Source organism: Argiope bruennichi, chromosome X2, assembly GCF_947563725.1.
Source record: "Argiope bruennichi chromosome X2, qqArgBrue1.1, whole genome shotgun sequence".
NCBI lineage: Eukaryota > Metazoa > Arthropoda > Arachnida > Araneae > Araneidae > Argiope > Argiope bruennichi.
Window position 1 is genome coordinate 39,612,469 of NC_079163.1, and position 26,146 is coordinate 39,638,614.

At 27.4% G+C, this 26,146-nt stretch overlaps 1 protein-coding gene across 1 annotated transcript in view; it reads left to right on the forward strand.

The window, feature by feature from the left end:
- LOC129960082 (insulin-degrading enzyme-like) overlaps window positions 1-26,146 on the forward strand; it is a 98,395-nt gene that overhangs the window by 22,716 nt on the left and 49,533 nt on the right. Inside the window, exons 4-10 of the mRNA XM_056073176.1 lie at window positions 504-530; window positions 6,021-6,124; window positions 9,624-9,793; window positions 12,961-13,083; window positions 15,279-15,391; window positions 23,248-23,337; window positions 25,086-25,158. Of these exons, the coding sequence (XP_055929151.1) occupies window positions 504-530; window positions 6,021-6,124; window positions 9,624-9,793; window positions 12,961-13,083; window positions 15,279-15,391; window positions 23,248-23,337; window positions 25,086-25,158 (700 nt within the window). The remainder of the gene's footprint in view (window positions 1-503; window positions 531-6,020; window positions 6,125-9,623; window positions 9,794-12,960; window positions 13,084-15,278; window positions 15,392-23,247; window positions 23,338-25,085; window positions 25,159-26,146) is intronic.

The following is a 26,146-nucleotide window of genomic DNA, read 5'->3' on the forward strand; positions in this document are numbered from 1 at the left end:
TTCATTAAAGATATGTGCATAAACTTCAACATTAAGAATTCATTTTGGATTATATAAAATTGCAAACTTATGCATAGCTTTTAAATTATATGAATATAAAAGAAAAATTCTAAATGTTTCTAATTTATTTCCGAAATTTTATTGTTATTAGAATTACTTGAAGAGATACATTAGAAGAATAAAATGTCAATTGTTAAATTAAATAATCCATATTCCCTTTAATAGTGGATGCTATACATTAATTTTGAAATTCCTCCCTATTCCTTATTTTCTAACTTCATACTTTTTTACACCATCATAAATCATTCAAGCTTTTTAGGTGAATGATTTTCATTTTTACTGATTCTTATTCATTTAATAACATAATGTTACATAAATTGCAATTAATATAAACTTTTTTTTTGCTTATTAAATTAAATAATTTTAAAAACTTTTTTGTATTTTTTTTTTTCTTCTTCTTTTTGCTGTTTTAGTAATATTTACCAAAATATTTTCTTTTTCAGTATCCTTCAGAGAATGATTATAATAAGGTAAGAAAAAGTTTTGTTGTATATTATGTAAAAGAAATGTATTTTGCTAAATCTTTCTCTCACAAGAAAATCAGTTGTGATGCATTTTAATTTCAAGATGAAATATGCATACAATGGTTGCAAATTTGTTATTAAAATAAAACCAAATATAAAAATTTAATTTTTATATTTAAATTGATAAAATTTGTAAGTAATTATAAGGATCTAGTTACATATTCATCACAAACACTGTTTTAGAACTTTTGAGGATTTCAGTTGCAGTATCAGTTTTAAGAAATTTCTCTTTGTGCAATCATTAGAAATATTTTCAATGTACATTACATGAGAAAAGTTTAAAAATTTCACCAAGATGGTAATTATTTGAATGGACACTATCAGGGATAATTAGATTTTAACAGAGACTAGAATAGTATGAGTTAGTTTTAAAGTCTTCAAAGGTTATTTCAACATGAAAAAGGAGAAGAAATTGTACAAGGGCAAATTTTATATTGATAAAGTTTGATTTCTTTAGTACCTTTCAGCTACAGTCAACATAAACTATTATTATGTTATTAAGGTTATACTGTAAAAACATTCAGTATATCGATATTTGAATGTTTTTGTATAAGAATTCTTCACATTATGTAAATTCGAGTTTAATTTCATGTTTTTTACTAAAAAAATATTTATATTAGAAAAAAAACTATATTACTTTTTTTAAGCAGTAAATAAAATTTTGCATGTTTTTTAAGCCTACCACAAACTGAGTAAAGGCTACTATGTTCAGTTTCATGTGGTTATACAAATTAGTTGGCTTGGGAAAAGATTTGGAGTTATTGTTCCAAGTTTTGTTTTCTTTTACATTGATTATTTTAGAAAAAACTTAAAAAATAAAAAAAATAAATAAAAACACTTTCACATGTAGTGAAGAACAATTCTAGAATTGCAATTCAGGCAAAAAGATTGTCTCTAGACAAAATCTTTATAATGAAGGATATCCAGGGGTGTTTGTGCTCCGGGGAAACCCCGGAATTCCGGGGATTTTGAACTTCGATACCCGGAAATTCCGGGGATCGTCGTTCAAAAGGAAGTAGGAATAATAATGAATTATTTATTTTGATCTGGGTAATTTTGTTTGCTTTGAAAGCAGAAAACGCAAGGTCAGTGTGTGTGGTGAAAACTTTTCCTTTCTTTCTCCAAAGGCAGTGATAATGCGTGAAAAGCGGGAAAAAACTTCTTTTTTGTTCTTTCCTTATTGCGAGTTATGACTCATTCCCCCGGTTCTCGGACATTCTCTTCTGGATTCTTTTCGGCAAGTAGGCGCGGCAGAAAAAAAAAGGGAGAGACTTCGTTCAACCAGATGTGCGATAACGTGACTCTGGGTTCAAAGGTCTTATCTCTCCTGGCGTGGCGCCAATAAGTAGAGAAGGGGGATTTTTCGCTGTATTAGCTATTTGTTATTGATCGCTTCGCAACTTTTTTTTCTCCGCTGTGTAAAATTTTCGTTTCATTTATTGATGCACGTGTAAATTTTTCGTTTCGCTTATTGAAATATTTTTTTTATTTATGTACGCAAGAGAATTTCACTTTGAAATTTCAGCATATGAAACAGAAATTACCCCTTAAAAATTCATATCTAATTAGTTTTACAGCATTAGATCCAGAGCTAAGAGGTAAAACCAGTACAATATTAGCTTTTGAAAAATTATCTTTTATGTCCCATATTTTTAGTGATAATGAAGAGTCAAAAGTAGAAGCTGAAATAAGGTTATACCAGAGTGATATTGATATCACCAAAGAAATGCTCTACACATCTGATGAAAGTGGAAATCAAGTCAAGTGTACAATTGATAAATATTGGTCTAAAGTTTTTAATTTAAAAGATGATTTCACAAATGATTATAAGTATCCTACATTGGCTAAATTGGTCAAAGCCTGCCTTAGCTGCTTCCATGGCCCATTAGTGGAAAGTGCATTCAACTTAATGGATACACTTGTCACTGACTATAGAACCTCTCTTAAGATTGATTCCCTAGATGCAGTGCAGACTATTAAATATGATTTAATGGCTTCTAAAGAAACCTCATGTGAAAAATATGGCTCAAAAAATCCAATGACTGATCCAATTCACAAAGATCTCTTACTGAATATGAACAGAAGTTGGAAAACATATCAAGAGGACTTAAAAACATGTATTTCAGATGAGTCACCTATAAAAGTCTCTGAAAAACCTTCTACATTAGCAGAAAAGCAAACTGCTTCTACCTCTGCATGTGCAGTTCTCGAGGAAATTTCTTCAACTGTAAATGAGGAAAATAAAAGTCAACCTTTCTGCAATTATGAAGTTCACCACAAAAGAAAGACAAGACCACAAACATCAGAAAATAAAAAAAAGCAGCAGAAATTAGATAATTTTTTTTAAAAGAATTAATTCAGGTAATTTAAAATATTTGCATAAAATGTAGTAGTTTATATGTTTGAAAATTTATGGCTATTAATTTTGCAAAAAAAAAAAAAGTAATTCATTGAACTTTTATAATTAGGTCATTCAATACTTCATAATTGTAATTTTTCATTTCTCCCCCCCCCCCTTCTCGAAACTCCAAAATGCCGGTAGTAAGTCCGTAAAAGTTTCAGGGGATTTTTTGGGGTCCCACAAACACCCCTGGATATCCAAATGAAGGAAAAACACTTATTTATTCAATAAGTAGACTTTTTAAAATTTGGGATTAAAAATAAATGTAGATCAGTGTTTTTATCTGGCTTTTATCCATAGTCATTTTAAATTCATAATTTAATGTGAGATAAAAAAAATATTATTCGAATGATTTTGGATATATTTACGATCTTTATGTAAAACGACCAATCTACCAGAAACTGGTTTCTCTGCACTATATGAAATTAGTTTAATAAAAAAAAAAATACCAATCATTTATTTAGTTTTTAAAACTGATTTCCCTTGCAGGTTTGAATTTCATTCTCTGAAATATCCAACATCTTTGACACACTCACAAAATAGAAACAAGCACAATTATCTGTTTGAGTATCTATCTTTTTGAGTAGTATATCTGCATAACATACAAAATTTTCTCTCAGATTGTAATAATCTATAATAATTTTTCGACGATCATATGATTACTTTTTAAGCATATTTTTAACACGAGATTTTGATTTTCTCATTACAACTAGAAATTGTTTGATTACACCCTTAATGTATATTAGAGAAAGCCAGATAATAGTTATTAATTCATACTATTTTTTTTTTTTTGTGAAATAAATAAATGACTTCAAATCTTTTAACATCTTCCATGAAACACATTTTAAGTTACTCTTGTGGAATATTGCAGTGAAGGCCATGACACATTAATTATTGAAATAAATTGTAATAAATTTTAAAATATTCTGTCTTTTTTTTAACCTGCTCCTAATTTGGTATTGATATCACAGTAACTTTTGATTGTGCATTCAGTACTATTGTGTAATCAACATTACTTTGTTGCTTATATTTTTTATCTTCGTCGTTTTTATGGACTTAAAGGGGTGTCATTTTCAATTTAGTTTTGTATTTATTGAAATCTTTGTGTAATACTAAAGGAAACTTGCGAAAAATTGGCTGAGTGGTTTATAAGTAAAGGTATTCCGGGCGGTAAAATTGCATCTTTGATTAAAAATAATAAAATATTCATCTTTATCTGTAAAAAAATTCGAGGGGAAGAAAACTTTATTCTGGATCAGAGGATATTGAATACCTTTCATAGGAATTCTGAGACCTTGGTTGCCTGATGACAGTATTGGCTTTTAGGCTTGAAGATCCTATGTACTTAAACTAATTCCCCTCAAGATGTAGGTCTTACACACTTTCAATGCTGCATTCCATTCGTATGGTGTGGAGATTTGAAAGGGGCTGCTAGCTTAGATGTAATTTTTATCATTTGGTCACAATTTAAATGTACAAGGTTCTTCTCCAATAATCATACTTTAGTTCCAAGACTGGATGCTGATCAAATTTATCATAAATTTTAGATATTTTGTCACCAAAAATGTCTTGGGAATGTCTTCTCCGTGAGAAGGAATCTTAGATAAACAATTTTGCATTTAATTAACTATAAAAATATTTAATAGTTTTAAATAATTCCCTAGAAGACATCATTGTTGCATTGAAGTAGAATCAAATCTTGCATCGAAGAACTAAGAATTTCATGCACAATTGTTGACTAAATTACCATATTATCACTTTCAAATATTGTAATGGCAATTTCTGTTGAAGATTGACATATAAATAAACATGCTTGATCACAGCTTAAAGTGACTCTAACAACTTTGTTATTACAAAACTAGATACAAATGTAATAAGTCAGTCAGTTGCAGATGTTTACTTTGAAGTTCGGTTTACATTCGATGTTATAAAGCGGCCAGTATCCCTCCCTTACTATTTTTTTTTTATTATTATTATTATTGTTATACAGTTAATTTCCAGATTATAGAAATAAATTTGTTAAATATTTCGTTTAATTTCTTGTTCTGGTAATCTGTATATCTCAATATCTTGAATAAATTATTTTAGTTGTTTCGTAAGGGTATGCTGGGTTTTATGTATGAAATTTGTACGTTCAAAGATCGTAAAACTAATAAATGGAGGAATAATCGGAAAAGGAAATATATGATTGTAAACTGCTTCTTACATTCCTCAAGATATGCTATCTTTTGGCATTAAAATGTTTTCCAATAATCATTTCTCTTTTTATATATTTGCTGTGGAAAGTTTTAGCTTCAGTGTTATTTATCTGCAAGGTTTAATATTTATAGTAAAATATAAAAGTAGTGAAAATTCAGAAATATGGTATTCCATTTCACTGTTTTACCTTATGATTTATTTGCACAAATATGTTTAAACATATGTTGATGCCTTCATTTTTGAAATATGAATTTAATAATAGCGTTTCTTTGTCTTTATTTTTGAATAACAAAAGTAAACATATATATATTTTATTGTGTAATTTTAATAAAGTTATTTTTATAAATGTTCTACTTTCTTATTCTTTTATGCATTTAGTGAAAATTTTCTTCCAAGAATCATTTAAGAATTTAAATATTTACATGTTGATAATGAGAATAAATATATAATGAAGACTTAATGTAAATAATGAATGACTTATAGGATTAAGTATATAAGTTTGAATTCTTATGTTATCCAAATAATAAATGGATGCATGGCCAGATTTTAAATTTATTATTTTGACACATTAAGTGCTGCAAAAAAAAAAAAAAAAGCGAGAGAATCAGAGGGTGTAAGTTTTCCCACCTGGCCAATGTTTTGTCTTGATTTGTGAGTTGCATATATTTCATGAGATCTTGTCAAAAATAACATAAATGTTATTCACATGTTTGTTAACATGTTAAGTATTTTTCTAATTCACTATTAGCATTGCATATTTTCAGTAGCAACATACAATTAAAAATGACATTTATATTTTTTATTGTCAAAACTAATATTTTATTTTGAAATGCTAGTTTCTTCATGAACATGGCGGAAGTAGTAATGCATACACTGCAGAGGGAAACACTTGTTATTACTTTGATGTTTCACCTAATTTTTTAAAAGATGCTTTAGACAGGTATGATTACATTTATATAATAGTATAGCAGTAATTTTCCTTTCTATTTGTTGATGATTGATTTTTTTTTCATGTTTCTGATTGTGATTTGTGATGACTTATGAGATGTATTTAATTTTCACTGTCATTTTTTAAAATTAAAGCATTAAGGATGTTTTATATTAGTAAGATGTTGGAGATAATTCATAAAATAAAAGACGCCATTGAGTTAAAGCTTCCTCTATATTCTTACTCTGTTTTTGTTAAATTATACAATGAATAGATTTGATTCGCCAGTATTTGAAGATAAGTAAATTGTAATTTCTCCCATGATATTGTCAAAAAGTTCTTTTGAAATGCCTTGTTATGACTATTATTATTTAAGCTTTATTTTTAAAAAATGAAATTTAGTACAGATTTCTTTTAGATATGTATGAAATTTAGGTCGGAGATGTAATCTAGAGGAAATTTAGATATTTACAATAACTGTTTTAAGCTAAAATAATAAGTAAATCTCTATTTCTAATTCTTTCATGTTTGTAATTTTTTTGGAAAAATAATTCTGCGAATAGCAGCTATTATTGAAAAAATATTTCTCCTCATGTTAAATACCGTGAATCTGTGACTGATCAAATAAATATCATAGAAAATTCACTTTACTCTACCTGATAATTTTGTGGTTGATTAAAAAAGAATGGCATGATCTTGTTTGGGATTACACATCTTATTACAAATCAAGTAAAATAACTGATATTTTTTGAAATATGACAGACATTTGCAGAAATTTTGGACTCTTCTTTCATAGAAATTTATCTCTAATGCATATATATATAAATTAAATATATTAGATTTAACAGGGAAACTTTATACAATGTCTAAGGAAATTTGCATTTATTAATCCAAAATAAGCCCCATTTAGCAAACCAGCATTTATATCAGTCCCAAAATCAGTTTCCATAGTTTTTTTGGAACTCCTAGAATTTTTTTTTTTTTTTTTTTTTTTTCCCCTGTAATCGAGGCCCCGGAAAAGTCCTTTTTTTTTTTTTTTTTTTTTTTTCTCCCTGTTAAGTTCTTGAAAAATAAGCAAAATTTCCAACAAATTTTTTCGATTTGCTGTCGGGAAAAAAAAAAAAAAAACTATTCTAAAAGTGTTGCTCTACTATTTCAGTATGCATTGCAATAGTCAGTTTGGGGTTTAAAAAGGTGAAAATTAAATTTGAAATTAACATTTTGTCTCAGTTATTAAGTCTGTTTTCATCTCATAAGTCTGTGATCTCGAAACTCTTTTTCAACTGCAAATTTCAGCTTATTAATTGAAAATCACCAAAACGAATCGTTTTAGGGCTCTTCTCTTAAGCATTTAGAAGTAGTAAACAAGAAAATTATTTTGCATTTGAAAATAATACTGAAAATATTTTATTTAAATTTGTTGTTTGCGTTTCTGTATCTAAAGTAACAAATTGTATGGTTTTTGAATTTTCTAAAAATAAAAGTCCTTGAAATGTCCTTGATTTTTTTCCCCTTCAATTAGATCTTCAAAAAAAATCTAATTGCATAAAAAATTGGATTTCGGTTGAAGAATAGTCTAAAGATAGTCTAATAGTCTTCTTTGGATGAATGCTTTGTTTTAGCATATATTTCAAGTTTTTATCAACATCTAGGTATTGGGGAGGTCGTTAATTATTATTTTATCAAGATTCACTTTTCACAACGTATTACTCTGTTCAGAAGCTTAGGAATTTTTTTAAAAAAATGAGAGGCCGAAGAGTGCAAATTTCCAATTGATTTTTCAGGTTCAGTTTTGTAAACTCTTAAGGAAATCCAATTATCTATTCTTTTGACTTAACCAAGTGCAAGCAAATAACAGGAAACTGTGGAATAATGTATGCCTAATTCCTCTGCCGAGACTCTTGCAGTTAAGCAAGAGTCAGACTCTACTAATGTTCTAATTTCATCATGTTCTGTGATTGCTGTAACCTCTTCATAGGTTCGTTTTCTTGAATTCATATAGCCAAGTTGGATTTTTTTAAACATCAGTACACAATTGTCTCTTTTTTCTTTTGTGTTATCTCTAAATGCTTTATTAATATGCTTGACCGCTTCTTTGTTTTGTGGCCCAGTTTGAAGTTTTTTTTAAAAAAAATTGCCTGAATGTGGATATAAACTTGTCCCTTGTTATATCTCTTTATTAGTGTTATCAACTAGTACTCTAATGATTTTGTACTCATATGAAAGAATATTTAATCTTCGCAATCAATACCACTTGCACCAGCTAGTGATGTGTGTAAATATGCAAACCTTTTCATCCCGAAATCTGGTATTTGATCTGTAAGAACTTTATATTCATATACACACGATAAATCTTTTCCCCAAAATAACAATTAAATATTTTATATATGTTCGATTCAGTTTCCCTCTTTCAGGATACTTTAAATTAAACAAAGTATTTCTTTTTCATCTTCAATAGCACAATAGTCTGGATAGGCCCCCTGACACTCTTCGGAATTATATTCTGTGCCATCCTCAACTTGGCTAAAGTTTCTTAATTTGTCACCTTAATACTTCTCAAGTCTTATTCCTGCAGTCAGTCTACCTATGTTGTGATCTTCCTCTTTTTTGGGTTCGAAATGTTTTAGCTAAAAATATCTTTTTAGTGGCTCGATTGTCATTCAATATTATTAACTGTCCTGCCCATTTAATCCTCTGTATGGCTCTAAATTTAAAATTATTTGGCTCTTTAAATAGTTTGTAAAATTTCTAGTTGGTTCTTCTCTTAATAATTAACACATTTAATTTTATCAAATATGCTTCTTAAAATTCTTCTTTTAAATATAACAAGAATCTCTTTATCTTTCACAGCTCATTATTTATGTTTCAGCTACATATATGAGAATGGATATGTTAAAAAACAAATTATTTGTTTTAGCTGAATCTTTATCAATGTCAATATTTTGTTGTTACTTATTATTCTCTTCGTAAACTTCAATATTTTGCTATTTTAACATTGTTTATTATTCAGAATAGGCTTGATTACTGCATTGTGAGAGAAAAGTGTATTTCATCTTGAACTTCGCAATTTAAAACTTCTAATAATGTCCCCTTTCTATTCTAACCTTCTTGAGATTAGAATGTAAACCCTTTTAATCAAAGTTTGTTTGTTCCTATTTGTAACACTGTGTATCTTTTGTGTATATGAATAGAATTTCTCTTCTGATAGATATAGGGCTGTTCATTTTATTAAATAACATTTAAAATTTAATGAACATCGCTATAGTAAATTGATTGATTGAAGTTCTGGAATTTTCAACATATATAATTTTATATCTATCTGTATAACCTTTGTTATTATATTTTAAAATTAATTTTAATCTCTTTTAGTAAAGTTTTTATATGAAATGAACTGTAAACTTTCATATAAATGTCTCAGCTAGAATGTAAAATAAAATGAAAAATACTCAAAATAATGTAAATTTATCAATTATTTATGTATTTATTATTTATGTATTTTTTTCTTCAAAAGATTTGCACAGTTTTTCTTATGCCCATTATTTACTGAAAAAGCTACAGAACGTGAAGTAAATGCTGTAGATTCAGAGCATGAAAAAAATTTACAGATAGACTCTTGGCGTCTTCTTCAGTTAGAAAAGGCAACATGCAATCCTCAGCATGATTACAGCAAATTTGGGACAGGTTGTCAATTTTTTTTATATTTAAGTTAGTTTATTAAATTTATTATAATATAGATTTTGAAAATATGTGGTAATGGTATTTAATTTTTAAAATTTAGTTTAGTGAGAAATATTGAAGTACATGCTATTTTATATGCTTTATATTGGTTGCTTTACTCATGTGTTTTATTGCAGCACTTTGTTATTCCATAATTTGTGGTGAATTTTTTCTAGGAAATTGAGTAATTGATGATCTGCCTTTGTCCTTGGGATGTGTACTTTTATTAATTTGCTTTGGATGGCCTTTAAATGAATTTTAAAATTTTGAGTTTCTTTTATATGATATATACAAAATATTGTAACTTTCAAAAAATTAAATTTCTAGATGTAATTAGAACTCTACATTTTACATTCCCCTGTGTAAAAAAGATAAAAACAATTTTTGGAATTTGGTTTTTCTATTTGTGAACTGCATAATTTAAAAAAAAATACAATAAAGTATACAGATGAGAGGATGGATAAAATTTTGAATGAAATCGTCTTTCGGAAATTTGATTGTATGCCTGTAAATACAATGACTAAAAACACATAGGAATACCTTATTTTGCTAAGGTTTTTATAGTGAAACATTAATTAAAAATGTTTTAGTTTGTCAAGTTTTCTCTGGATTATTTTGATGAAATTATTGACTTGAACTGTCATTAAAATAGTATAGAATGTAGATGTTGGACAATTATAATAAAATCGATTCTTTTTTCAAACTAGTTATCTATTTTAACAGAACAAGTTTTAAAAATATTTTGATCTTTCGATCTTGTATTTGTTTTCATGTTAGAAGTATTATATATTGCCTTTGAGCTTAAAACTTAAATTAAACAGTATTAATTGCCACAAAGTAAAATTTTCAAAACTTTTGGAGCTTTTTGAAGTATATTGTAATTTATTTTCATTAATTTGGCAAATCCAAGGCATCTTTTATATTTATGTGGAGTGAATTTTGCTAACAATTTTTTCTCATGCATTTCATGCTGCTCCTTTTGAAAGTTTTGCATTCCACTTTTTCTTATACTTAATATGCATTCTTTTCTAAGTCATGTCAGAAATATGATTATGAAATCTTTTGTTTTCATAAGGAAATTGGAGATATTTATTAGATTTATATCTAAATAATTGCAGATTTTTAAACATAGGACTTTTTTTTTCAAGGGGCAAAGTAATTGCATTCAGTATCGTGTTGACATTTTTGTCTATGATCTTCTGTCATTCTTTAACCGTCTTCTTGATTCTACATTTATAAAACTTCTGATGCTGCAGATTTACTACTGATTGTAATTTATTATTAATTTTTATTGCGAAAAACCTTAAAACAGGTGTGATTTGTTCATATCGTGATTATTAAAATTTTACATCAAATGAAATAAATAGTAATCTGCCTAAGAAAGGTCAAGATCTTATATGGTGGGTGTATCATTGCAATGTCATGAAGAAACACAGTTTCTCCTCTCTACCTGTTTTTATTTTATTTTATTCTTCAGTTTGGTTTTTTGTTGAATGTTCACATCTTTTCTGATGGTTTTGTTGTGGTATTAAATTTCAGAGTTTCTTTCCTTTGTAATCCCACCAAGCCCATCTTTTATTATTTGTGCTGGTTTGTAAGATGTCTGTCCTGGTTCATTTTGCTTACTTCATGGTCTTTTTTAATTATGATTGTTGACAATTTATTTCACGCCCAGCAATAAAAAGTTTCGAGAAGATAATGTTCATTGTGTCTTTTGAGAAAAGACACAGATATCTCTGCACTTGTTAAGAAAAACTTTCAAATCATGGGAAACCCATTAATCGAATTTTTATTACGGCCAGTTTTTTAAACGATTTTAAATGCATACATAAAAAGCCGAAAAATTTGAGCAATCTCATATATGTTACTGTTGTGATTTGCATTGATTATTGCCGTCGTCAGGATATATTGAGCGACTAGAAAACAGCTAATCTTTATGTGAAAAATCATTTACATGAAACTATGAAAATCAATGTAATTCCTTTAAGGTTTTGGTTCCATACACAGACATACCTTTTTGTATGTCTACGCTGCATTTTTTTTTTAACGTTTGCAGGAGTGAAAAATGAAACCTGATAAAATGTCACTTTTTGCTTTTTATTATTCAATCTACCAAAAAATTGTACAAATCAGTGCAAGATATTTTCTGAATATAGTGTCAACCAAGAAACAAATATAGAGAATTTCCTTCTCATTTATGTAAGAATACCTAAAAAATATATTTATCTCTATTCATGAGCAATTTCTTTGTATCGCCTGCCTGACTTAATAATTGCACATGTATGCTTATTAAAGAAAAAGATTTTCAATTAAGTATCGAACCACAATATTATAAATTTTCGCTTATCAGAAAAAACAATGGGAAAGTGTGTACAGTTATTAAATTAGTAACAAAATTTTATCCTATCTTGAAATATTAAGCTATTTTTTTGCACTACTGCATTTTTTTTTTTTTTTTAGATTTAAAATAAATTTTTTTGTATAGTATATATTTTTTATAAACTAATATGTAGAATAAACAACATCCTTACATTTTTAGTTTCTATTATACTCATTTTTCTTTTTTCTGTGAATATCATTTCAACATTAAAAAATTAAAATGTTCTGTGGTTTTAATTTTATTCTATATATGTATTGATAATTCATACAGTATTGTTCTATATATTGCATTTTTTATTTTATGAATTTTATTTTTAACATTTTATTTAGATTTAGAACCAGTGAACATAAGTATGTTGAAATAATCAAATTTGTTATTTTAAGTTTCCTCATATCATTGTTTATGTTAAACTGTGCATTATTTAAATAATAAATAGAGTCTAATTAATTTCAAATCCTTATCTGTAAACTGTAGGTGATTTTTTATTTTTAAATCAAAGTATTTTAAAAGCCGTATTTCTCATTACAAAGATGAATTAAAGCAAACTTATCCACAGTTAATAAATTTTTATATCCTTTTTTCTATGCTGTAAGTTATTTCAGCTCTATTCCCTGTGTCTTGAATTTTGTGTAAGTTGTAATTATATTTACTTCATTAAAATGTGTTCTCAAAAAAGGAAGCATTAAATTTAATGATCTCTATTATATACAAAATTTAATCTAATAATAAAATTTAATTTTCATTTCTCCAGGTAATCTTGAAACTTTGAGCATTCGGCCAAAAGCCCAAGGAATCAACATTCGAGATGAACTTCTTAAATTTCATAAACAGTTCTACTCGGCAAATGTTATGGCTTTAACTGTCTTTGGAAAAGGTATGAGAGTGAATAAAAAAAACACATTTTTCGTAAACTAATATTTTGATCTGTTAAATGAATAACACAGAATATTAGCGATGCATGTCCTTCCTTTTATGTAGTAAAAGAGTCTTGAAAACAAAGACATTGACTGAAAAAAATCCTTTTACATTTTATTGTATGTTAATCTTTAAAATACAAATATGACTTTTTAATAATATGAGCATGTAGCATTTTCTGAATTTTCAACGAAAATACCAGTAAACAGTGGTAGCACACATAGATCATTTTCAGATATTGTCATTGGTTTTGAGAGTAGCTAATGTACACGGTTCAATATATATATATATATATATATATATATATATATATATAGAGAGAGAGAGAGAGAGAGAGATTGTAGAAAACTGCAAAAAATTTAATACAAAAAACTTTAATTTTCAATATCAAATTGATTAAACGTTGGTACACATTACAAAATAACAGTGTTTTCCCATGCACTTAATGTGCATAATTTTATTTTCATCAATGTATATATATTGTGTCTTCAATGATATTACAATATTTGTATGCTATTAATCAAACTAGGTGCAATTTTATTACATTTTTCTTTTGTATGTTTGTGTTTTAGCACTATCACTTTAATCTTAAATAAAATATCTATATCGAATAGTTTCTTCGGAATTTTTTAAATAAATACTTTAAGCTGCTGGTGCTGTACGAAAATTTCCGCTAATCATCAAGGGAAGACTCTAATTTCCCGTAGAAAATAGATTTTTGACTGTTGAAATGGATGAATGGCAATTTTATGCAAGTCAGAAAATGCTCGCCGAAATATTTGCTTCTCAAAAATAAACCAATCATGTTCGACCTAATCGAGTCATCGTTGACGCTGAAAATTAGAAAACACTATCATTTCTGAATTCATATCTACAATGGACGATTTAATTATAAATATAGCATGTAAATTCAGAAAGGCCTTATATATATAGATAGATAGATAGAAATTCAATAGCATTTGATAAATTTTCTTACATTTTATCTGAAATGTGTTTTTTTGTGATAAAATTTACAATATTCATCTATGTTAATTCATATATTTAAAAACTTACTATTACTACTTACTTGGCCTCTAGGTAGTTGCCTGTTTTATCTTTTCAATTATACGACCCTGCATACAGTTGCTCAAAAACAAATAATAATGTGTCATGAAATATAATATAAAAAGATTTTTTGGAATTAAAATACACAGAAAAAAATGTCCTTTAACAAAAAAATAAAATAAATAAATAATAAATTTCACATTGTCTCATAATCCGTTTTCTTTAAATTGAGCATTAGTTACAAATGAAACATTTTTTTTTTCTTTGCATAAGAATTTATCGCATTCTTTTTCATCAATTAATTCATCGAGTTTAGAAATCATTTCTTGATCTTGAGTTCAGTTAAGCTTTAGATATCTTGTCTTATATTTAATAACAATTTACTAAAAACACCACTTGTATCTTAAGGAATCCAATTAATTCAAATGTGCATATCCCTATTAAACTGCAAAATGTAGCTACAAAGATATTTTGAGACTTGAATAAACCATAGATAGTAAGAACAATTATGTATTCCAATATGTGTTTTGATTTTAGTTCAAAATTGAAACAAGAATAGTTAATAGAGATGTTTATGCTAAGTAAATGTTCTGATTGAAGCTTAATTGAATAAATACTATATAAAATAATTACCTGAATAATTACTATATAAAATATACTTTCTATTTTTGGATAATTAATGACACTATGTCCAAAATATCTAAAACTTAAAAAAATTAAGTTAATTACACGAACTGTATAGGAATGGTCACTTCCTTTGCTTATTTGACCTCTTCTTTATTATTGGTTAAGATTATGATTCTCAATCTTTAAATTTTTAGAATCAAACTTACTGTGCTTAAATACATCTTCTTGCTGATGAATTTTCTTCCTTCTAATATATATATGAAATTTAAATAATTGATACTAAAGGATTTTATGTATATTAACTATTCTTAAATATGACATTTTATTTTTGTATTAATGTAGTACCTGTTCTTATGACATCAATAATGTTATTTTTTCCCTTAAAAGTTTCTAGACTTGTCTTATTTTAAATGTGAAAATAAGCTGAAATATAATTTTTAATGGACAAACATCTTTTTTCTACTGTTTCTTTCCCAATTTTAGAAAGTTTGGAAGAACTAATGGACATGATTGTTCCTCTGTTTTCAAAAGTTGCTAATAAAAATGTAGAAATTCCTGAATGGAAAGAGCATCCCTTTGATTCTGAACATTTGAAAGTAAGTATATAATTGTACTAGTGCGTTATTTTTCTATTATCAGAATACAAAGCCTATCTGATTTCATTTCATCTCTATTTTGTTTTGTTGATATTCTTACTTTATTTTGGTTGGTAGATGCAAGAGGCTTCTTTATGATATACTTGCTATCTTTATTCTGAAGGTTTTTGTTATGTAATTTATATAATAAAATTTACGTTGTTTCTTTTTTTTAATTATTTGATCAAATGAAAAGATTTTTAAATCAACTTTAAATTGAAGATTTCTATCTTCATTAATAATTTTGTACCAAAACTGAATTTTCAGGAGAAAAATAAAAGAAGGGAAAGCATGGAGATACAAAATGTATGAAATTTATATCGATTTTTACTTTTATTCTGGCAATATTACCAACTAACAAATATAGAACGTCTAAATCAATGAATTTTCAGTGTTTTGAGTGGAGTTTAAATAAATGGGCTACCAGTGCCTATCTTCGGAAAAACTGTGAAGACAAAATATTTTGATGGCTGTATATAACAGGATAACATTATATATACAGTTCAGACTCCATTTACTCTCCCTAAGTCACCAATTTTTAGTGTCTTCTTTTAATGCTATTCAACATAGAACTAGCTATTCCTTTCGTACTTCATCAAATGATCACATTTGAAATTCTAATCCGTGCAGATTAGTAATTAATTGGTGACAGTACTTTTATTTTTAAGGTTTCTCTTTCTCAGTTGTCAACTGAATGCAATGAACACTTTGTTTTTAAAGGATTTGTTGCATATGTTAATATTTCCTACATAAATTTGTTGGATTTTTTAAATCTATTGTGACAATTCTGAATTCTCCAATCTTTTGTAACAAACATGAAAATGTGACAGAATGGACTATGATTATACAGGGTGTTGCCGAATTCGACCGACAAATTCAGAGGGGTGATAGTAGGCATCAAGAGGATAAAGAATCACCATACAATATGGGGTATCAAACGACGTTTAGGGGGTGATAATCGCAAAAATATAGGGAGTCGGAGAACTGTTGGAAACTGAAAAATTTAATAAAGAACTAACAAATGGTGTTTCAACTATGCATTTTTTTTAATGAAAACACATTCTTAAAAGCTGTTTTTCATATAAGTAACATGCCGATTTGATGAACCAGGATGTCGTAAATTATTGAAAACGAAAAACTAGTTTAGAACCCTTATCTGCAAAAATATTAAAACTTTAAGAAAAATAAAAGCTTGAAAATATAAGAAATTTTATATTCCTTAATTTGATATAAGTCTGTAGTGTGAAAACTGAGGAGGTTTTAAGATATTCAAGAAAATCTAAAATGTTTGCCGGGAAACATTGTTGCAACATCGGCACCGATGTTTACAGAAGGTATTGCAAAATTCGAAAAGTAAATTTAGAAAAGTGATAGTAGGCATTAAGGAGATAAAAAATTATCATAAAAACAGAGGGTCGCAAGAGACATTTATTCTGTGAAAATCGCAAAAATAGACATCGAAGAGACAATTAGCCTGGTGAAGAGAATGGTCCTATGAATGCGAGGATTTGGAACAAGGTAGTCGAAAAGAAGAAGCTTTCTCGTAGGTAAATTTTCCATGCTTTCGAGGAATATAAAAGCAGCGATCATTGCAGAATTGATGGTTCGAGTTAAAAGTAGCTTGTATTCATTAAAGAGCAGTGCAGAATTGATAGTCGATAAGTTTCATTCGCAAACAATATGTCAGATTTCACGAAAGATTCTTATCGCCTTGATGCCTACTATCATTCCTTAGAATTTTTTGGTAGAATTTTGCAATACCTTCTGTAAACATCGGTGCCGATGTTGCAGCGATGTTTCCAGGCAAACATTTTAGATTTTATTGAATATCTTAAAACCTCCTCAGTTTTCACACTAAAAACTTATATCAAATTAAAAAGTATAAAATTTATTATATTTTCAAGCTTTTATTTTTCTTAAAGTTTTAATATTTTTGCAGATAAGGGTTCTAAACTACTTTTTCGTTTTCAATAATTTACGCCCCCCTGGTTCATCAAATCGGCATGTTACTATGTTACTTACATGAACAATAGCCTCTAAAAATGTGCTTTCACTTAAAAAAAATCATAGTTGAAATACTATTTGTTATTATTTTTTTAATTAATTTTTTGCAGTTTCCAACAGTTCTCCGACTCCCTATATTTTTGTGATTTTCACCCCCCTAAACGTCGTTTGGGACCCCGTGTTGTATGGTGATTCTTTATCCTCTTGATGCCTACTATCACCCCTCTGAATTTGTCGGTCGAATTCGGGAACACCCTGTATATCTTAAACATAAAGCTAACCTTTGTATTAATCATGTATTTTCTAAAGTTAAACAGTATGCTAATAACATTTACTGATTATGGCTTTTATTTAAAAAGCGCATTGGTGAGCCTTTCGTTTCCACTTAGAAATTTCGTTTTAATTCAAGCATGATATTCTTTTAATTGCTATTATTTTGTTTTACAATAATTTTCATGTTATATTGTAAATTTTAATTATAATTAAACCTGATTCCTTGTTTAAAATTGTTATATATTTGCATATTTTCACTGAGATTTTTTATATAAGTTTTCCAAATTACGAAGCTTTATGGAGATATTTTGAATTCTAAAGCATTTTAATGCAATATTCACATGTGTCTCTTTTAAAATATGATTTGAACTGATGTCTGGTTGCAGTATTGCAGGAAATCGCATAAGATTTTGTTATAAGTTTTTTACTTTTTCTCATAAATTTTTGAATTAAATCCTTATTGAATTTTGATTTAAGTTAATTGTAAAATATGTAATAAATCCAATTTTTGTAACTAAAATTTGGAATTGTTGAAAAATCACCATAAAACATTTTTAAACTGCTGCTATATCTTGTCTAAAAAAATTAAATGTATTAAAAGATTTTTATCAGAACTTTCAAACCTTTATTTCTATGTTTATTTATTTAGATTAAATATATAAGGCATTGTAGATACAAAGAGTAAAATCAATGTTGGTTGGATTCCCCCCCCCCCTTCTTTTTCTTGTATGTTGATTTGTCACACTGGTGACTAAGTAAATAAGCATTTTTATCGAGAATTCTTGCTCTTTCTTAACGTATTAAAGTGCAGTTGAAGTGTCTTATGAGAGTATTTGAACTCTGAAAGCAAAGCGCGGCCCTTCCTTCTACATTGAATCCACCAAAACTGCCTAAAATATTTTCACATGACTTGGAAAATGTAATCTGTTGAGTTTGTCCATTACTTACTGTGGGGAAAATTTTAAGTTATTGTCGCAAGCATGTATACGCCATTTAAAGTAAGTTGGTTTCTTCTCTGAACTTTAGGTAGCTTACTTGACTTACAGAACCTGTATTTATCAAAGGTGGTGACATGCAAAGACGTTAAAGGACTTTAGCAAAAAGAAAATTGAGTTCTGAATTGTGTCGTTTTAATTATGCTATAGTAATAACAATGTGTGTGAAACAGTGTGTCTTATTGAAGTTTGTAATATGCATGGAGATTAGGAAAATCTATTTGCACTGCTGTTCAACTAGAATTATTGTTCTTGATCAAAAGTGAAGAGAGAATTGAATTTTAAATTAGAAGACTAAACGACTGAAGTGAAACTACACATTTTGTCTCAGCTGTGTTAAATCACTATTGTAACACATAAATCATCATGGAAAGTATTTCCTGGTTGGGTTTAATGTTAATTCACTGTTTTACTATTGTTGGAACAGTTGAATGAAAACTGTTCTATTAGTGAGTGTGTGACTGAGCATTATTATCGCATTTTTAATGGCAAATTAACACGAGTGTGGAACCTTCCAGCATTAATACATGTAACTTCTGTTATTAGACTGGCGTTACCATAATTAATATTTTAAAAAATAATTGTAACTCATCCAACGAAAAACCAAAAAAACTGCATTCCATATAACCTGAAGCTTCTCAGAATCTTGGAAAGTTGATATCAATGAAGAGATCCTCATTATCGTATTAGACTTACAATATTCACTCCTCACCTTTAAATTGATCAGTGGTATGCAATTATATAAATAGATACTGTGAACATACAATTCTGATGTTATGTTCCTTAAACAACGGTAATTCAATTATAAGTAGTACTGTGTGTAATTTTTTCTTCGACAAGAATAATTCCAATGAGTAGTTTATAACTATTAATAAATTTTACTCGAGTGATGTATATAATGAATGTTACTGATACTTATATATCTGCATTTTCGTTATATACATATGCATGTGTATGCAGTTCATTCACGGATTCTAAAACCCTCCCTGCTTTTGCTCATGTGCCATAATGTATTTATCTTGTCAAAATAGGGATGAGAGGAAAGATGAAAGAAGGAAATGATTGCATTTAACAATAAGGTGAACTCGAATTATACGCGGAATTAGCAGTCGGAAAAGGATACTAATTCACAATAAAATATTGTAGAGCAATTTTTATTTACTGTGAGGCGTTGAAACGTAAAATTATAATAAATAAGTGGAAGATTCCTGTTAGTAAAATTTGTCAATTCATTTTTTTATAAGAAAATAATAATTTTTTTAGTTTAAAACTTTTTTTTTTAAATTTATAATTGAATTTTTTCATAATGTTTTGAGATTAACAACGGTAAATAATCTCAGTCACATTTAATGATTTAGAAAATATTTTTCTTGCCAGCTCTGAAAGCAATAAATATGCAATTTTGAGTTACAATAAAATAGTACGATCAAAAAGATATGATTCTGTTATAAATAGGAAAAAAAAAAAAAATCTAATGGGGCGGAAATCAAGAACAAAGAAGGAAGAACTCCAAAAATGTACTCATGCTTTCCACATCAACCAGGCAGAATCGTCAAAATGTGGTAGTTTCGGGATACTGAAATGAATACTATGTACGCGCGTATTTACATTCCGCACAAATATAACATTTAATGGGGGAAAGATCCTTTGTATATGTACAGTTACGGGGGGGGGAGAAATCCATCTCGCTTTATTCTGACATCGTTTATCGTGCAATCATAAAAAGAAAAGAAAAAAGTATCATTCGAAGGGAATTAATGTACTCTTAAAGATTTTTTAATTAAAAAAAAATTCATGCCGGATAATCTATATATTAAAGTAAAAAAGAATTTCAAAATTGCCAATGGGAACATCCATTTCCCTCATCAAATTTCTGTACTGTATCAAAATTTATTTCCGGAAGCCAAATTTCAGTAAGCTACGTCTGTCCGTTTCGAAATTATGAGCTACCAAAGTTTTAACTTTCTAATGTTAGGGCAAAATTTTGAATTTTTATTCATATCTTAAAAACTAATGTTGTTGACTCTGTTTTAACAAAAAATATAAAGTATTTTGCACATTTTCAATGAATATTCATGATATAAAATTAATTTTTAACATATGATATAATTTTACAGAATTTAGGTTTAGCAATTTCTAAATGGCAAAACGCCTAAATTTGAACTTCAATCAATACACTAAATTCACTGTAATACACTGTATTGTTTATAAACGATGCATTTAGGGTACATTCAAAAATTTCAAAATATCAACAACTTTTTATTTGGATTTCAGATACTTTTTATTCTTCATTTCTTCGATCAAATATTATTTTCCACGTTATTTTAATGTTAGAGCATGTAAAAAAACAGCTTTAAAAATATTAAATCAAAGGGGATAAAAATACTTTTAATAATAGTTTCTTAGTTGTCATTACTTATAAATCTGAAAGAGTCTGTCTTTGTGAAGAGCTAAAATTTTTACTAATTGCTTTTATAATGTCGCTTAAGGAATGTAAGAAGTGAATGCAAAATTGAATCTTATTTCTTGCTAAATCCTTTGTAAGAATGTAACTATTTAATTTTATAAACATATTGAACCAAATTATTTCTCTTTATAATCAATACATAATGAACTCTCTATATTTTTTTAACTTATTGATGTAGTTTTATGTACTCAAGATTGCAGAAGTCTCAAATTTCATGAATTTAATCTGTTTTAATTGTTATTAATATTGTATATAATAATTAACATTGTATATGCATTTACTATTAATTTGCTAGATGCAAAATATATTTTATATTTATACCATATACTTGAAAAAAGGATAATTCCAAATAATTTTAATAGTTCATGAAGTGTTTCGAAATGAATTGACAGATACTAATGAAACTTGGTTTCTGGGAATAACTTTTGAGGTAGTTTAAAATTTGATGAGATAAATGGATGTTGCTATTGGAAATTTTGAAATTTTCGCTCTTATTTCAATATGTGGAGAGCCTACCAAGAAAGTTTTAATTCAGAATTCTTTAAAAGTACGTTAGGCGCTTTCAAATGACACCTTTTTTATGATTGTACGATGAATGATGCTGTAATAAAGCTGGGTGGCTCCCTTTTTTTCCTCAACTGTACATGCGAACATATGCTGTTCATTACATGTAACTCATGTTTGCAATGTTACAGATTCGCTCTTATTTTGCAATACAACCATATTGTGTTTAATTGATAAAGGTCATAAACAGGTGCAATTGACCTTTTAGTAATTTCTTTTTCATTTGTTTTGATGTTTTTGGCAATAGTTTTTGTATTTTGTTAGAACTTTATTATACTTTGGCTTATTGTCTTCTTAATCTGGATTGGATTAAGAGTGCTTAAACTATTGGATCTTCAAACTGCTTAAGTTGAATAATTTTGCAATAATTTATAGGGTAAATTTCTAGATAGCAAGTCACACTTATAATATAGATTGTTCTTTACATTTCTAATACATGAATATATGTAACATTACAAACATGCATATATACATACTTTCATATTAACTTACTTTCATACACACTTAGTTTCACGTATATATATATTCTTAGTTTATTACTTATGTTTGTACTTATTACATTACTTACCTATCTGTCTTTGTCTGTTACTTATATATATAAACATTCTTATGTGAATGATATAAGTATCGCTGTAATGAATAGTAGCAATACATCTACATATTACTTGAGAAAAAAACAATTGGTAATTACAAAACTGCCCATTAAGCTTACACCAGAAATTAAAGGCAAAATTTTGATTAGATTAAAATCTCTACATATAAAACAATATCTTACATGGCACAGAAACTGCTCTTATTACATATTATCGAATGGCAACAATCAAATATAAACAAATCCTTATATGAACATTTCAGACTGCTTCATTGAAAGTTTTACAGTTTCGCATGATTCACTAATTAATGAAGCTGTAAAATGCTATTTGAAATGCTCTGAATAGAGCTTTCCCAAAACACTATTCACAGAGAGGAAAGAAGAGGTAAAAGAGGTAGGCTTCAAACAAAAGTCAAGGGTAAAGTTAATTAAATGGAAGGTGACAAAGAGAATTGCAAAAATGTAACTAAATGTTATTCAATTTTAAAAAGAATTATAAAATACTCTATTAGTACAAAGATGATGAAAAAAAGTTTAAAGTTCAGATTTTCTTTAAAAAAATTTCATAAGGTCTTTTTTTTTTTTTTTTTTTTTTTCAATTTAGACAACAAACGTTTAGACATCTCTGAACAAAAATAGTTAACATGAATTATCTCGCGTTGAGGTCGTCCTTGTGGGAAAAATAAAAAAATGAAAATGCGTTTTCCTGAAAGCCAGCATTTGTAGAATTTGTCTTTCATATCTACAATGCCTCATAAATATTGAATATATTGTTTTAAAAACAAATAGTGGATATTTGTTTGCCAGAATTTAAATATATATATATATAACATTTATTTTGGCTATGTATATTTTTAATTCTTTTATTTCATGATATTTTAATAATACCCTTTAAATTGTTTTGTTGTTCATTTATTTTTAGTTGGAAGGCTATGTTGTTCCAGTTAAAGATGTAAGAACTTTAAATGTTTCATTTCCAATTCCAGATCTCCGACACGAATATCGTTGTAATGTAAGTTTTTTTAAAAAATATATTTCTGCTGATTATCTTTATTTTGCTTTTAATAGGTTTTTCCTTCAAACATAATTTTTAATGGATGATGTAAGTCATTAAAAGCTTGTTTTATTAGAAAATTTAGAAAAATTACAGTTTTATTAACATGTTTCTTAAATGTTTGCTCTTTATTTATATATAATAATATATAAATTTATCATTTCTAAAAAGTGCTTTTCTCTTAATGAATTGTTTTTCATATTCATTAAAAAGTTCATTTGAAAAGTTAGTTAGTTCATTAAAAAATACTTATGATTTCAAATTTTGCTTTCTGTATATAATTTTATCTAGATTACCACTAGATAAAAAAAATATTGAAATTGATTTTAGAAGACATAGGATTTTGTTACTAACCTCCCCCCCCCAGAAGTAATTTTCTCTAACTGCAGTTACATTTTTGCCATCATTCCTCAAAGTATATTTTAAAATCTTTTTATCTTTATAAAGTATTTTAAAGAGTTTATTTAAAATAAATAAAGTATTTGCACTACTGTTTGTCTCTGTAATAGTTTTTAAAAACGTTTCTTACACATGATTCGATTTATTTTTTATTTGTATTTACTTAACTTTTGGCTATTAAAATTTTAAACATGTGATTATTCCAAGTAGTAATGCAGATTATTCAGTCTTATTCAATATTCATTTTATGTGTACTTTTTCTTTGTTCTAAAAAGTATTTTTCATTATTATTATTACTATTTATTCATATGCAGTGCAATGTTTCATCTTAAAAATGTTAAGCTGCTTGATAAAGAAATTAAAAGGTTTATGTAGTTTGCTTTATGTATATATGGCAGAGGTGAAACCTTTGCAATAACCAGTGTTTTTCCTGGTTGGTTTATTCTTTAAATTTCAAAAAATTGCCTTTCTTCTCAGACATATTTCATAAAAGCTGAGATGCAGTTTTGAATGTTCGGAAACCGTAATATCTTGTTCCTTCTGTTTCACAAAATTCTATGAGATATGAAGGCATGGGATGCCAAACTTTGTGTCTAGTTTTACGGGCAGATCTGTATGTGGAAAATGTCAGTGCTCTAAAACAATTATTATATTTATGTTTTTTTATAAACTTTTATATATGCTGTAGTAATAGTAACTTCATCATTTTCATCTATCTATCTATATCTATCTATCTATATATATATTTTGGTTTTGCTTTGAATTTTCAGCAATTTTAAGCTATATACAAATATTATGAAACAAGATGTGTTTATAAAAGTGATATCAATCGCTTCGTTTTCTCAGTTTTATAATCGCATCTAAAGGAAGATTATTTCGATATTAATTAAGAATTGATGAAGATTTCTCAAATGGAATGTTATATAATTTTGCGATAAAAAGTGTTTTTTTGTCTTGCTGCATTTTTGAATTTTATTTTTAAATGTTATTTATCCTTTCGTTAAAAGTTTCCTTGATTTCTAATTCATTTCTTTTTTAATGAATTTAATTGTAAACAGATGTCATTTCAAATTTCTTACTTGGCAAATAATTTTATAAATGCATACTTAACGATTTAAAATCAAAATTATGTCTTGTATTGCTCTGTGTCTGTGCAAGATTTCATAAACTCCTGCCTCTAGAAGTTTAGATATCTGTAGAAAGCATATAAACATATTTTATGTTGTATAAATATATTCATTGCAATTGAAATTAAAGATTAATAAATTGAATTTCTCACCAGTAATTTATCTGTGTATATTTTACAGCCTGGTTCATACTTGGGACACTTGATTGGTCATGAAGGTCCAGGAAGTTTATTGTCAGAATTAAAATCATTAGGTGAAAACTATACATCCTTAATTATTTTAATTTGATTGATTAACTTGACATATATTAATGCTTAACTTATTTTAAACTTTTCACCAAAACATATTGTTTTTGTCATTGCTAAATTTTTAATGTGTGTTATTTTCTTAAATTATTTATAAATTCCACTGGATTCCTTCTATTGTCCTGTCATATATGGATTCCAATGAAAAAATTGTTTCGCATTACGAATAAGATTCAGGAACGAATTATGCCCATTAATTGAGGTTCCACTGTTTTTGAAAAGAAGATCTGAATCCTACTAAACATTCAATTATGATTTTGAAATTTTTGTTGTATCACAGATCAGAGTTGCCCTTTCTTCTAAGATTCAGCAGTATTCATTTATCAATTCTTAGATAGAAAGAAAAGAAGAGAATTTTATATTTTCCTCATTCCTGATGTTTAACTTTCCTGTTCCATTTATACTATATAAAATAGCAAAAAAAAAAAAAAAATGTCATCATTGATATTAAAGTTTTAAAACCCTTCAGTTTTTCTGTAAGTTTTTAAAAAATCAAAGAATACTTCTTAGTTTTCGAGTCGATTAAATACGCATTCACCATATTTTCATTTCCCAGATTATAGTTTCTACCTTTTCATTTTCAACACGCTTTTTGAAGCCCTCCCCCTCACTTTTCAGTTGAATTTTTTCCATTCATCTTTATAATTTTATGAGAAAATAAACCTGATTCCAAATTTCCGAAACAAAGTAGCACTTCTTCAGAATCGAAAGGATGAATTTGTTGGATTTTCTCTAAAACTTGGAAAATTGGTATGGATTCATGTTTCTGTTATTCACTTTCCTATATTATAAAATTTTGGCTATAATTTCACTGATATCTTATATTAGCCTTCTTTAATTAATTAAAAAAATCCTTTTGACCATTGATATGTCATTTTAAACAAAATGAAATCCATAGTAAAAGTTATTTCACATGCCTTATTCTCTTTAGAGTAA